Raw genomic sequence first — 14,794 nt, forward strand, 5'->3', positions numbered from 1 at the left:
ATTAGGTCTGTACACATAACAAATACATGTCTTATCGACTGCTGTCTATCCCAACAGATGGCAAGTCTCAATCGCAACATGTGATTAGAAGAGACAGTCTGTCACGTGACCGTGTGTGTCATCAGTGTAATGGCAGCCTCCTTTGCACAGTAAACACAAGGAACAACAGTTTTATCAGTAGTTTACAATTCAGGACTCGCTTCTTTAAGGTAACAGGTGAGTTGTTTGATGTTAGTCTTTCACTATATGTGCTCCATGCTCGGAAAATACGAGTAGATTGTGCAGCGCGAGGCTAGTACGAATGTTATTGTAGTTGCTTGCATAACATGCGCGTTTTACTGTCTGTCATCAGCGCGAGACGGATAATACACTCTCTTTTCTTCGATAGGCAATAAGTAATGCTATTTGTGAATATAAACGTTTTTTTATAAAGCCTAATATTTTAACTGAGTAACACTACTTATGTATTGAAAAGCATCTTTCATTCAGAAATTAAGTCTTTTCTGGGTGTAGTTTTTAAAAGTATAATCTATTAATAGATACGCTGTTGAATGTTGCGGGTCTGTCTCGATTAATCGCTTGTTATTGACTGTTTAGAGATAGATTGTTTATATAGTTGTACTGTGCAGCTCGTTTAACCAATCAGATTTCGATATGAGAAGTTCTTTGACGCGATTGGCTGATGTAACAGTTGGAACGTTTGACAACAAAGGTTCATTTTTGAATGAATGAAAATATATAGATTTTGAAAGTGAATTTTTTTTTCTTCTAACATTTATTTGTGGTTTGTTTATTTATTGTATTTATTTTTTGAGTGATGGTTAATACTATAAGTTGTTTCAATCTTACAGTTATGATACTTTGGCAGAAACTGTCAATATAGTTACAATGGTACATGTTAGAGAAGATCCATTGTAAAATAAATTAATAAAACTCTTAAATTTACATGAAGTAAATGTGTGATCAATGAACAAGACGTTTGAGCAAAATCATAATAGAAAGAGCCTGTCATAAAGTAATATAGTCTAGTCAGTAAATCTTTAACTATGGGATGGTCACAGTCGGGCACCTGAGTGCAAGATAACGGTTAATAATCTCATATCTAACCAACTTTGAGCTCCACGTTACCAGTAAAATCTCAGGTTCAGAGAGAGAGAGACAGAGAGAGAGAGAGAATGGCTACAGGTAATTCCAAAATGTTTTTGTGATATTTTCTCACTTATATGCACGCCAGAAAGAAGTGTTAATAGGATCCACAAGTGGGTTTCGTTTATGATATAAACATATCTGTCAAAATTTTATTTTAAACACTGAGGTATCAGTTGGCTGAATCTTAAATAGAGTTAAGTTGGTCTGAAAGTGAAAGGTTCTTAAAAGTAGAATTAAACATTGAATATTGACTGTCCTCTGGATAACACATTGGTATATCTGCAGATTGCACTACTGAAGTAAGGTTATGTCTTAAGTTTTTCTCAATGTACACTGACAAAGATTTCAGTGGCACTTGTTTTTCAGGCATTCCATTGATAAGTAATGACTAATTGCTGTGCATTACGAAGTGTGCTAAATAATAATAATTGGTATTGTGTACTAAAGTAAGCTACTAACTGTACATTATACCATTTTCTCTGTCTCTCTTGACAGACACTGCTATGTCCCCAAAGATCACAGTAGAGTTGCTTAGGCAGCTCCGGCAGGTCATGAGGAACAGCAAGTACATCACAGAGCCCATCCAGGCTTACATCATCCCATCCGGAGATGCACATCAGGTAACATGTGAAAACACTTAAACCTTTGCAAACAATTTGAATGCACTTACACATTTGCAAACCAACCACATTTGCAAACATACAAACTCTGCTCTGTAAACATACAACCCATGCTTAGCAAACATAAAACCTGTTCTTTATAAACATACAGCCAGGGCTTAATAAACATGCAGCCTGTGCTATATAAACATACAGCCTGTGATTTGTAAACATACTGTGATGTATAAACATGCAGTTTGTGCTTTTATAAACATACAGTCTGTGCTTTTATAAACATACAGCCTGTGCTTTATAAACATACAGTCTGTGTCTGTTTAAACTTCCAGCTTGTGATGTATAAACAGACAGCCTGTGATGAATAAACATACAGCCTGTGTTTTATAAACTGTGCTTTATAAATATACAGCCTGTGCTATATAAACATACAGCCTATGATTTATAAACATACTGTGATGTATAAACATACAGTCTGTGCTTTATAAACATACAGCCTGTTCTTTATAAACATACAGCCTGTTCTTTATAAATATACAGCCTGTTCTTTATAAATATACAGCCTGTGCTTTATGAACATACAGCCTGTGATGAATAAACATACAGCTTGTGCTTTATAAACATACGGCCTGTGCTTTAAAAACATCCAGCCTGTATAAACCTATAGCTTGTTCTCTGAAAAAATCTAGCCTATATTATAAATATACAGTACATTATATTATTAATTTACAGCATATTCTTAATAAACACACAACTTGTGCTTTATAAATAATAGTCTATTTGTTTTATAATCACACTGCCTGTGCTTTACAAACATATGTAACTTGTGCTCAACAGACAATCTTGGGAAACTTGCAGATAGACTTCTCTTACACTTTACAACATGAACACCATTGAACTTTGAACAATGTTACATAATTTTATTTCTGCATTTACAGTGTAGTTGTGTATGTGTGTGTCTTTATGTGCAAGACCTATTTCATTTCATTTCTATTTTTGTGAGTGATGGGTGCATTTTCTCTGTGATTATGAAATCTCCTTTGATTACAAGGATATGTGTGTCCTCCTAGGCACTCTGATGAGTGTTTTCCCTCATTCTGCTGTGTGGTTAAATTAGCAGTAATTAGGACTGATTGCTGACAGACCTGATCTCACTCTTTATTTTACCTCTTTTTCTCTTTCCATCCTGCAGAGTGAATATATCGCACCCTGTGACTGCCGCCGTGAATTCATCTGTGGATTCAACGGCTCTGCAGGTGTGTGCCGATTTTCATTTAGACACAAAAATGGGATATTTTGTAATGTTCCCTTGAATGTACTGAAAAGGCATAGATCACAGCCTACATATTTAATACAATATAATCCCAGATTTAAAATCTACTGATTTGAAATGAAAGACCACTTGTCATAATCGATTGAATGCTTTCAAAGCAATCCATTTGCATGCGTACAGTAGTTATGATTTATGTTGTAGGTTATAGTGACAGACTGAATTAATGTGTGTGTTTTTGCTTTGTAGGTACTGCTATTGTCACAGAGCAGCATGCAGCTTTATGGACAGATGGGAGGTACTTCCTGCAGGCCAGCCAACAGATGGACAATAACTGGACTCTGATGAAAATGGGTGCAGTTAATGTTAATATCATATTTTGACATGTGTTTGCTAGGTCATCATATTTGTTATCACATTGCTGTGTTATAAAATTAAGAGCACTTCAAGACAAAAGCCCTCTGGCCAAGTTGCTGATTTTTAGAATTTTCCGAAATGTTCTTTGGAATCTCAAGTTTAATTTTGCATTGAACCTCATTCCTTATCATCTCTTTGGGCTTGATATAGACTTTGCATATGCATCATTACTTAAGTATAAACTGCAGCGCTGTGAATCTTGTTAAACTGAACTGTAGTAATTATGACATCATGTATTGTTCATTTTCAGGACTGAAAGAAACGCCATCCCAGGAAGACTGGCTCATTAGTGTTCTCCCAGAAAACTCTAAAGTGGGAGTTGATCCTTGGATCATTGCTGCTGGTCAGGAATAGAACAATAAAGCTATTAGATACAATGATAATAACTATATAAAATTAGGGCTGTCAAAATTAATGTGTTAATGCATTCGGTTAAAGATTTTTAATACTTTTAATTTGTGATTAATCAAAACTAAACGTTTAATTGAATGACAGACCTGTTTAATTTATAAACAAAACAAATAAATACATTGTAAAATATTATAATTCATACTAGTCCGTTGTTAACTATAACAATAACAAAAAAGCTTGTGTGTTTCAGATCAGTGGAAGAGCATGTCCAAAGCTCTGAGAAGTGCAGGTCACTCTTTGGTTGCGGTGCAGGACAACCTGATTGATGCCATCTGGGAGGATCGACCACACAGACCCAGTACCAAACTTATTACCCTGGGACTCAAATATACCGGTCAGCACATCTGAACTGATTTGAAACAAAAGCCCCTTAAATACTGTCTTTAAGATAATAATAAAGAGATTGATATTTAATAGAAAACAATAACTGTGGTTATTTGTGAATTGGGCCACTGATATTGGGGTTTTACATTGAATCTTGCATTATTTACTGATCAAATAAACTAGTCGACAGTCTGCTTGGATATATTTGTTCACAGAGATATTTCAAACAGCCCAGCATATTGTTTTCTGTCTAGGTCTCACTTGGCAAGATAAAATTCTGGCTTTGAGAGGAAAAATGGCAGAAAGGAAGATTTTCTGGTTTGTGGTCACAGCCCTTGATGAGATTGCATGTACGTATCGGTATACAGCACAGTGGTCAGATCAAGACCCAGCCCCTGTTCCCTTTTCACTGCTTTGTTAACCCCAGTTAAAGAGATCTTGTAGCGGATTGGCTTGTCTTGATGTTGATAATTATTGACTTTGACTGCTTTAGGGACATGCCCTGTGTATGTGCGTGTGTACCCTCATTTAGCCATGTTTTGTAAAAGATTTTTTACAAATATTGTAAAGTCTCTTAAAACCAACTTGTGAAATTTGACTAGTAAACAAGGTTGATAAATAGACCAAATAATGTCTTAATTGAATTTAAAAATGCCAATGAGGTGTTCGTGAGGACTAGGGTATCGTAACTATACCTAGAAATGGACTGTTAATCAGTTTGACTGATATCTTTTTTTACCGATATTCACACTTTATACTGAATCGGTTATTGGTTCTTTAATATTGGGCCTACTGAAAATAAATTGTGGGTTTTTAAAGAATTGCACCTAACAACACTATTACGCCACTGTTGATTATATTTATAATTATTTAAATATGATTATTTATAATTATTTAATCATTATACAGTACTATGCAAAAGTTTTAGGCACTTGTGAAACTGGTGCATAATGTGGATGTCTTCAAAAATAATGACATAAATAGTTTTCATTTAGCAATTAACATCATACAAAGTCCAGTAAACAGAAAAAAGCTAAATAAATATTCGGTGTGACCACCTTTGCCTTTAAAACAGCACCAATTCTCCTAGGTACACCTGGACACAGTTTTTCTTGGTTGTTGGCAGATAGGATGTTCAAGCTTCTTGGAGAATTCACCACAGTTCTTCTATTTATTTAGGCTGTCTCAATTGCTTCTGTCTCTTTATGTAATCTCAGGCTGACTCAATATTCAGTAGGGGGTCTCTGTGGGGGCCATGACATCTGTTGCAGGGCTCCCTGTTCTTCTATTCTAATCTTTTCTATTTGCAAAAGTAATGTTTGGGAGTCTAACATTTATATTTCCTATTGACACACTAAAGCTGAAGATATAAATAACCATCTTAAGACAAATGCTTTTGTGAAACATCTTATGTGCCTAAGACTTTTGCACAGTACTGTATATTAAATTATTGTTATTTGGGGACACTTCTCTTCAAGTATTTTTATATGTGATTAATTGTGATTAATTCGATTAATCAACATTAAACATTTAAATCGATTTTCAGACCTATTAATAATAATAATAGTAGTAGTAGTTATAATAGTAGTAAAATATTCAGTGTATACTATGTTTTTTAATATATTTTTTTAATTATTCTGATTATTTTGTCAAAGCTGCAATAAAACAATAATTCATAATCGGTTCTGTTATCGGTTATTGGACACATAAACAGAAATAAATTCTGTTTGTCTGATGGTCTATTGGGTGGTCTGTAATTATAATTAACCTAACTGAAGAAGTTAAGCTGTATTTGTTGATATTTAAAACATAAAAATGATCTTTCTCTCTAGGGCTTTTTAACCTGCGTGGTTCAGATATTGAGTACAACCCTGTGTTTTTCGCCTACGCCATCATCGGCATGAGCAGCATAAAGTAAAACAGTATTCATTAATCTTTCTCTATACAGAGCATTCTGCTAGATGTTTGATGACCACCCGTGCTCAGAGTTGCCCTATGGTCTGTGTGTTTGTAGACTGTTTGTGGACAGTAAGCGTTTGTTGGACCCCGCTGTCCGGGAGCATTTGGAACTGGACAGGCCGAGCAAGCCGGAGCTGACCATACAGTGTTTTCCATACGAGTCTGTGTACACAGAGCTCCAGGCAGTTTGTGCAGCGCTGGCACCCAAAGAGAAGATGTGGATCTGTGACAAGGCCAGCTGTGCTCTCACACAAGTCATACCCAAGGTGAGTCAAGATGGAGACTGAATTCAAACTGACCCAAAAGCACTTTCAAATGAATTCAACATGCTAATTTATGTATAAAAGATTTTTAGATTTACTTATATTTAGATACTTGCACAAAATGTAATAACTTTCTCCGCCGCTGAAACAACTTTACTTTGGTGATGATGAAAGACCATGTGGGCGGGGAACAGTAATATCAACCAGTAATATCATAGCCTACTTAATGCAATCCAATCACTATGGTTAAAATCAAGTCCCACCCTACATTATCCTGCTTAATATTTTGTTTTACTCAGAAATATGTTGCATTATAGACATTAAATGTGCTGCGAATGCTGTTTCATGTCTTCTGTGGATCAGTCTGCTGTGCTCAATACCTTAGAAAGTCTCACAATGCTACTTTTTATGTAAAGTGGTGTCTCCTTTTTTATATTAAAAACTGCACATTAATCATATTCATTGTATATGGTCATTGTCCAGGCCCACAGATCTGCAATCCCTTACACACCCTTATGTCTGGCTAAGGCCGTCAAGAACCCCACAGAGATTCAGGGCATGAAGATGGCACATGTAAGTCCACATGGGATAATCCCAGAGATATTCCAGAAAACTTTAAATACTTTTTTGCTTTATTTATCACAATACTTTCCTTACAGATCAAAGATGCTGTGGCACTGTGTGAACTGTTTGCCTGGTTGGAGAAAGAGGTATTTAGAAATCATCCTCTGCTTCTGTTTTTATTTTTTTATTTTTTTTGAGAAATAGTTTCATTTATATTCCTAGGAGCTAATATTTGTCATTTTATAGATTTACAAAGGCACAGTCACTGAGATATCGGTGGCAGATAAAGCAGAAGAATTAAGAAGGTGAGTCGCACCTGCTTCATAAGTCAGTAGTTATAAACAGTTATTTATAATTTGTATTTCTTGCTGTCTTTTTTGGTACTATTGCGTCTTGTAGTAGATTGTAGCACCACCTGCTTGTGATCTGTGGAAATACAGACAGTCGGGCAGAAAGAGTGTTTACTTTGAGTTATCATCCTTTTTTTTTCTTCCTAGTCAACAGAAAGACTTTGTTGGGCTTAGTTTTCCAACCATCTCTAGTGTGGGACCAAATGGGGCCATCATACATTACAGGTATAATTCAACGGAGAGACTTTTTGCACTAGTCTGGTGCAAGCACAGAAATTAAAGACAAACAGCACCATTAGTGTTGCTGCTGTGGTGTGGGGTGTAACAAAAGGTGATGTGCTTTTTTTGTGCGCGGATGACCCGGGTTCAAATCCGCCTTTTTCCACTTTTCCTCATCCTGTTTCCTGTCTCCATTACTCGTATTTCCCCTAGTATTACTTATGATAATAAATAGAAATTAAAATAAAGGTTGATTTCATTCAAAGAATTTATCGCAATTAACCATGGTGTTACTACAGTAATATGCTGTAAATATATGATTACTATGGTTACTGTAATGAAAGCATGGTTAATTTTCATAAGGGATATTTAGGGTTAGGTTTAGGGGTAGGGGTTGGTGTAGAGTGTCTTAGGAATGTAAATAAACACAATAACACTGCAGTGATGCCTATATACTGTATGTTAGTATTTAATTAAGGGTGCAAATAGCATTCTTTGGTAATTTTTTAACAGTACTTTCTTTAGTGCAAAGAAGATGCTATTGGTTTACATATAAATTACATACATAACTGTATTTTTGACATCACACAAGTCTTGCCATAATTATGACCATTTAAATAAAAACAAAAAAACAATACATGCTGTATTGAATTTCTGCCAAACTATTTCCTTTATACTTTTTTATGCTATATTTATCTCTCTCTGTGCTGTCTGATAGACCTCTCCCAGAAACCAACAGGACTCTTTCTCTTAATGAAGTTTATCTGATCGACTCTGGGGCTCAGTACATGTAAGCACACAAACACTGCAGCACATTTAGCGCTGAGAAAATGTGAAAAAAATCATATTTAACAGAAGACTACATTTGTGACGTTTACCTTAAGAATCTTCACAGACACATTCCTGCTCTACACTGATGTTATTTACTACAAATAAAATAATAGATTCGATCTGTGTCTTTGGTATCCAGAGATGGCACCACAGATGTGACCCGTACAGTGCACTTTGGGACTCCCTCTGACTACGAGAAGGTAAATAGTCTTTACTTTGCCCCATTTCGAAATACGTAATTTTCATTCAAACGACTGTTTTGCTTCATTTTGATTAAGGATCAAGCTCTCCCCTTCAGAAAAACAGGGAGTAGTTGAAATCCACTTGTATTCTCACTTTCTTTGTAAATACACACTGTGCAGTCTGGAAAGTGTCATCCCACCCATTAGCTTATGGTTCTGTCCTCCTCATTTTGATCTCAACAGGAATGCTTTACATATGTCCTGAAGGGACACATCGCTGTCAGTGCTGCAGTGTTTCCCAATGGAACCAAAGGTATGTCCTCAATAACAAGAAACAGCAAATAAATAACAACATCTTAAGGGCAACTCTAAACTACTTTTTTTTTCTTTTCTTTAAATGGGACGAATTTGTTCATACCCTATATCATTTTCCCCCAAGTCTCCATATTGTTGCTCTGAAATGCTGTGTAGAGGAAGGTTATGTGAAACATTTTGTCTCAACGTTTGTTTTGTGCACAGGTCACCTGCTGGACTCTTTTGCACGTGCGGCTCTCTGGGATTCTGGGTTGGACTATCTTCACGGTACCGGTCATGGTGTAGGATGCTTTCTTAATGTGCACGAGGGTCCGTGTGGCATCAGCTACAAAACATTTGCAGACGAACCGCTGGAGGCTGGAATGATTGTCAGTGATGGTACAGAAACACACATACACCGATCAGCCACAACATTGAAACCGTCTGCCTAATATTGTGTAGGTCCCCCTCGTGCCGCCAAAACAGCACCAACCCGCATCTCAGTATAGCGTTCTGAGATTATATTCTTCTCACCACAAATGTGCAGAGTGGTTATCTGAGTTACTGTAGACTTTGTCAGTTTGAACCAGTCTGGCCATTCTCTGTTGATCTCTCTCATCAACAAGGCATTTCCATCCGCTCACTGGATGTTTTTGGTTTTTGGCACCATTCTGAGTAAATTCTGGAAACTGTTGTGCGTGAAAATCCCAGGAGATCAGCAGTTGCAGAAATACTCAAATCAGCCCATCTGGCCCCAACAATCATCCATACGATTATCTAATCAGCTAATTGTGTGGCAGCAGTGCAGTGCATAAAATCATTCAGATACGGGTCAGGAGCTTCAGTTAATGTTCACATCAACCATCGGAATGGGGACAAAATGTGATCTCAGTGATTTGGAGTGTGGCATGATTGTTGGTGCCAGATGGGCTGGTTTGAGTATTTCTGTAACTGCTGATCTCCTGGGATTTTCACGCACAACAGTCTCTAGAATTTACTCAGAATGGTGCCAAAAACAAAAAATTCTATAAATCATTTAAAAAAACCATCGGCCGATTAATCGGTTATCGGCCTTTCCCACCACCTTAGTTAATGGTATCTGCAAAATCCACCATCGGTCAACCTCTAGTTGGTATGATATATTGGAGGTGCATTTGAGTCGTGTTTTTTTTTTTTTTTTTTTCAGAGCCTGGACACTATGAGGATGGATCATTTGGTATTCGGATAGAAAACGTTGTCCTAGTCGTTCCCGCAAAAACTAAAGTAACTACTGCATCAATCCACACAACAATCTATTTATTCTTATACCTAGAAAATGCTTGAATAATAATTAAAGGTGAAATATGTAATTTTTCCCCTTAAAAAGCTTTTCAACTTAAGACTTCATTTTAGACAAATTTGTTTAAAATCATTTTGTGTGATGCTGTATCCTTGTGATAGATTTCAGAAGAGTCCAAGAATACACTGTCATATCAGCCAGCGAAACATAAGTTGAAAATATTTCAAGTCTAAAGTTTAACATTTTGGCTCTTTGCCTTCTTTCAGTATAACTACAGGAACAGAGGCAGTCTCACATTTGAACCCCTCACCCTCGTCCCCATTCAGCTGAAAATGATCAACACAGATTTGCTCACACAGAAAGAGGTCAGTGCAGACTACACATTTAACGGTGTAAAAAATCTCTCCAACATGTTCATGTTTTAGATGTTTATTTACAGTACAAACATATCTCACAATAACAGCTACTTTAAAAACTTTACAAAATGTGTCTTGTTCTTAAAATGAATAAAGTTGAGCTACTATCACATGATAAAAGAGCTGCTCAGTTTGTATTTCCTCGGGAATTTCCAGTGGGTTTTTAAAATCTAAATTTTTGAACTACGAGTAAAATTAGGTCTATGGTTAACATTACTTGAAAACGCTTTCCTGTTTTTGTTCTACAACTCCAGCTACACAGTCATACCTCAAGCATTAATTTTGAAAGCACTGCAGGCTTTAAAAACTGCGGTTGCTGCTAAGGCTGTTGATTTAATATATGAATTCAGTGCAATTAATTATATGAAAAATTACACGTACATTTTTTTTTTACACAATTAAGCCTTGTGTTCGTTTTAGACTCACACTTGTGACTTGTACACTCAAACGTGTAATATGTTTATGAAAGAAATGGAATAATACTAACTAGCATTTTGGCTGTAATTTTATGCTATTTAGATCTATGGTGAATGGTAAATGTATCTACCATTGATTTGCATATGCAAATAAGCTAGTTTATGTTATGTTTATTTTACTACAGTTAAAAAGTACATTTCTATATGCTGAAATGTGAAGAAAATTTGAGAATGTGTCAGGTATTGGGAGCACATTGCTGCCATCTGGTGCAAAAAAGAAAATTGACTTGAAAATCATGTCATGACAAAAATAACGAGTAGATGGCTGTAGAGATCCACTAATCTCATTGTGAATGTGTTTCGGTCTCACCCATTCATTTGTGTGTGTGATCTGCATTGTGGCTGAATTATTGACATATTTGACAAATTCCCCCCCAAAATTGCTCTCTTTTATAGTGTCACCCATTCATCTCCTAAGGTCGGTCAAATTTGACCACAAACTAAACAAGTGTCACTTTTTTTGTCACATGGCCTAAACTCATCAAATCCAGTCCAAATTGGGGTTTTTTTTGTGTTCAGATGGCAAATGTTGGAAAAGTAACCAAGTCTCGAGCCACAAAGACGAAGTATACAATTTTTTTTAAAGAAACAAAATCGATTTAGGTCAAAAGTAACCAAACAGTGCACAAGGGTTAATCATGTCCCTGGACTGTATGTAAATTCCAGAAGAAATTTACCTACCAACATAGCAATTCAAGCTTGAAGTACCAACTTCATGTTTTTTCGAGTTGCAGTTAGCAGGGGGCAGTCAGCGCAACTCCAGCTGTACAGAAAGCTATAAAAACAACAAACTGACAGCTGTTCAAAAAGACAGCAGACGGGGCACAGCAGAATGCAGGGGGTCTTGAAACACATTTTTTTTTTTTAAAGTTTTAAACTACATTTTACTTGACTCAGCATCCTCAAAACACATAATTTATGGTTAGAGAGCCTGAAAACCAGTGAAATGCCATGCAACAAAATGTTATATTTGATTGAAATATATAGAATTTGGAGTCCATTTTCAACCAATATTTATATGCGATTAATTCATTTAATAAACCAGTATAACATATAATTATATTAGAAAGTTATTGACAGCCCTAGTTCCAAAATAAGGACCCCAATGGTCGTCCGATACGTTAAGTACATAAACTCACATGTAGTTCTTATGTAGCAACTTGTTTTAAAAGGTATGACTGTGTGTAATTTATGTTGTAGAACAAAAGAGCAGCCTCTTCAAGTAAGGTTAATGAAACCTTATTTAGCTCATCAATTGAAACCTGTCAATCTAAAAGCACATTGGAAATTCTCGAGAGTTGGCCTACAAATTGACATCATGGCCAAACAGTTCTATTTGTGATATCTGATTACATATTTCTTTTAAGCTAAAGAATAATGTACTGGTGTAATAATACATATTTGTCATTATGCAGCGTGTTTGGGTGAATGACTACCACAGGAAATGCCTGGAAATAGTTGGGGTGGAGCTAGAGCGACAGGGCAGGAAGGACGGTCTGGATTGGCTGATCCGGGAAACTCAGCCGATTGTCTGAAACTGTTGTTTACTGACTTTTTGTTTTAACCAGTCACCTTTGAAATGATCGCAAGTGATTTCCCAGTCATTTTCTCTCAGTCCTACTCTCTATCTGCTTTTCAACAGGATACATTTCACTTTCTGCTTCTTTTGTAAAGCACGCTCTCACCAGCTGTTTTATGATGTAATTAAACTGAGTGGTAAAAAATGCTGAGTTTTGTTGTCTTCTGCTGACATCCACAAATGTAAAGAAATATGGTGAAAATGTGGTCATTATTTAATCTCATATGATTTCTTTCTTCCATGGAACCCAATGTGTTTCCAGGAAACGCTAGAGCTGCATATAAAAAATGGGCGGGTCCAGGGTGATGCCACTCTTGGGGTCATTGGCGTAGTCCTGCAGTGTTAGTGGAGTGTGTGTCGACAGTGTGTGAGGGGGGGTGTTGTCCTCCTTGTGTCCCAGAGGTAGAGGGTTGCTGTAAATGTAATAGATCCGTGAGTTGTCCTTCGGTCCCTTTTGTCTCCTGAACAAGGCGAGTGGGTTACGAAAGCCAATGGTTTTCCTTACACAAGTAACACCCACCAGCTCCTCGACTACCTCACAGGCCATGGCGCTCTCATAGATACGTGCCCGCTTACGCTTCCTGTGATACAATGAAACGGATAATTAGATGGCTATTAGATACAGTTTAAGATCTACAAAGGAGCTCTGATGTTTTTGAAGCAAGCTGAAAAACTGCCATTCAATTCTTATGGAACAGAAAGGGCTACCTAAATTTGATAAAAACTTTGTCTACTAATAGAGACAGCTATAAATTTGTATGTATGATAAATATCAAACAAAGTGCCTTCTGCAAACAAATGATTCTAGACATTTTCCCTGAACTAATTTAACTTTTTGCAATTACTTTTAACCAATGCCTTTTTTTTTGTGGTTGTAGTCAGTTTCCCTCAAGTTCACACAGGTGTCCTAGCAGAGGAACCACAGGTGTAGTCCATCACATTAACTATAGACATGTTCCACTAACGTTTGACAACTAGAAAGTGTCCAAATACTTTGTCTTAATTTAGAATTTTGTATATCTATTGATTATAATTAAACCCTAACAAACTTTTGGGAACTACTGTATTTGCCTGCTTTCTTACCTGTGACTGTGGTACGAGATACAGGTGATGATTCCTGTTATGGTCAGAATGCACAGAGCCACTGATGAAAGGGTGATATTGAACACCTTGACTTCTGTGTGTGGACAAAGTGAGAAAAGTAACAGTTCATGTGGACAGAATCATTATTAAACTTGAGATCAGAATACAAAGTACAGTATAACACAATAAAGGGTCCTGGATACAGAAATGCATGGATTGACTTAGCATTATCGATGTAATTCCTGTGTGTGGAGTTTGTGCAAACAATATTTTACAGATAGTCACGTCCAGTGTTGGGTAAGTTACTCGAAAAGTAACCCAGTACAAATTACTTCTATAAAAATGTATTCAGATTACTTCACTGATTACTTGTAAAAAAAAAAAAAAAGGAATCACATGACTAAATACTAATTACATTACTTAAATATTTTTCACAGAAAAGTTTGTTTTTTTGCTTAATCATTGAAAATGTCTATATTTCCCCCTTGTTCATTGTTGCATGCAAATCTTAACTCTGCACCACACGTTTCTCCCTACCAATGACTTATAAGGGGTGTACACCCTTCAGCTGTCACAAAAATGCAAAGAGATGCATATATAAACAAAATTCATGTTTTTATTTTACATAAATAATACTATTTTAGAAATGCAGAACCAAGTAATGTACTTAAAAGTAATTAACTTAATTGAAAGTTAGTAACTGTAATCTAAAATGTAATGTGTTACACTACTTTTGACTTAAAAAGAAATTAGATTATTAAGGGATAATGTACAGTCAGCCAGTTGTTATTGCAAAATAAAGCCCAACAGGCTGATCTTATATCATCCCAAAGGGGGTTATTTTGCGATAACAATCGGCTGATTGTACATTATCCCACTTATTACATGGCTACTAAACAAATAAATAAATACATGGAAAAAATATTGATTTGTGTTTAAATTTGGTAATTATGTGAGAAGAAATACATAGCTGAACAGCTGAAATCCACCTCCAGTTTGCATCTGAGTTCTGGTAGTGTTTTAAAATTATGTGAGAAGAAATAAATAGGTGAACAGGTAAACTCCATACCACCCGTCACCCCTCTGGTAAGCCAGTGCGTTAATATGGCCCTTT

At 36.2% G+C, this 14,794-nt stretch overlaps 1 protein-coding gene across 3 annotated transcripts; it reads left to right on the forward strand.

Annotated features, from left to right (window-relative positions):
• Positions 1 to 102: 102 nt before the first annotated feature.
• LOC127438943 (xaa-Pro aminopeptidase 1-like) lies at positions 103 to 13,597 on the forward strand. Of its 3 annotated transcripts, none has more exons than XM_051694876.1 (20): positions 103 to 216; positions 1,645 to 1,769; positions 2,956 to 3,019; positions 3,283 to 3,387; positions 3,701 to 3,793; positions 4,052 to 4,195; positions 4,440 to 4,535; positions 6,018 to 6,099; positions 6,200 to 6,410; positions 6,891 to 6,980; positions 7,067 to 7,117; positions 7,218 to 7,276; positions 7,469 to 7,546; positions 8,259 to 8,330; positions 8,511 to 8,571; positions 8,797 to 8,866; positions 9,073 to 9,246; positions 10,034 to 10,110; positions 10,393 to 10,491; positions 12,434 to 13,595. In XM_051694876.1, the coding sequence occupies exons 2-20, from the start codon at positions 1,653 to 1,655 to the stop codon at positions 12,551 to 12,553; spliced, it is 1,863 nt and encodes a 620-aa protein (XP_051550836.1). In that variant the 5' UTR covers positions 103 to 216; positions 1,645 to 1,652; the 3' UTR covers positions 12,554 to 13,595. The 3 variants fall into 3 exon arrangements, with proteins under 3 accessions (XP_051550836.1, XP_051550837.1, XP_051550835.1); XM_051694877.1 differs by having other exon boundaries at positions 104 to 209; positions 12,434 to 13,596; XM_051694875.1 differs by lacking the exon at positions 103 to 216 and adding an exon at positions 1,137 to 1,185 and having other exon boundaries at positions 12,434 to 13,597.
• The last annotated feature ends 1,197 nt before the right edge of the window (positions 13,598 to 14,794 follow it).

This window comes from Myxocyprinus asiaticus, chromosome 50 (assembly GCF_019703515.2).
Source record: "Myxocyprinus asiaticus isolate MX2 ecotype Aquarium Trade chromosome 50, UBuf_Myxa_2, whole genome shotgun sequence".
Taxonomy (NCBI): domain Eukaryota; kingdom Metazoa; phylum Chordata; class Actinopteri; order Cypriniformes; family Catostomidae; genus Myxocyprinus; species Myxocyprinus asiaticus.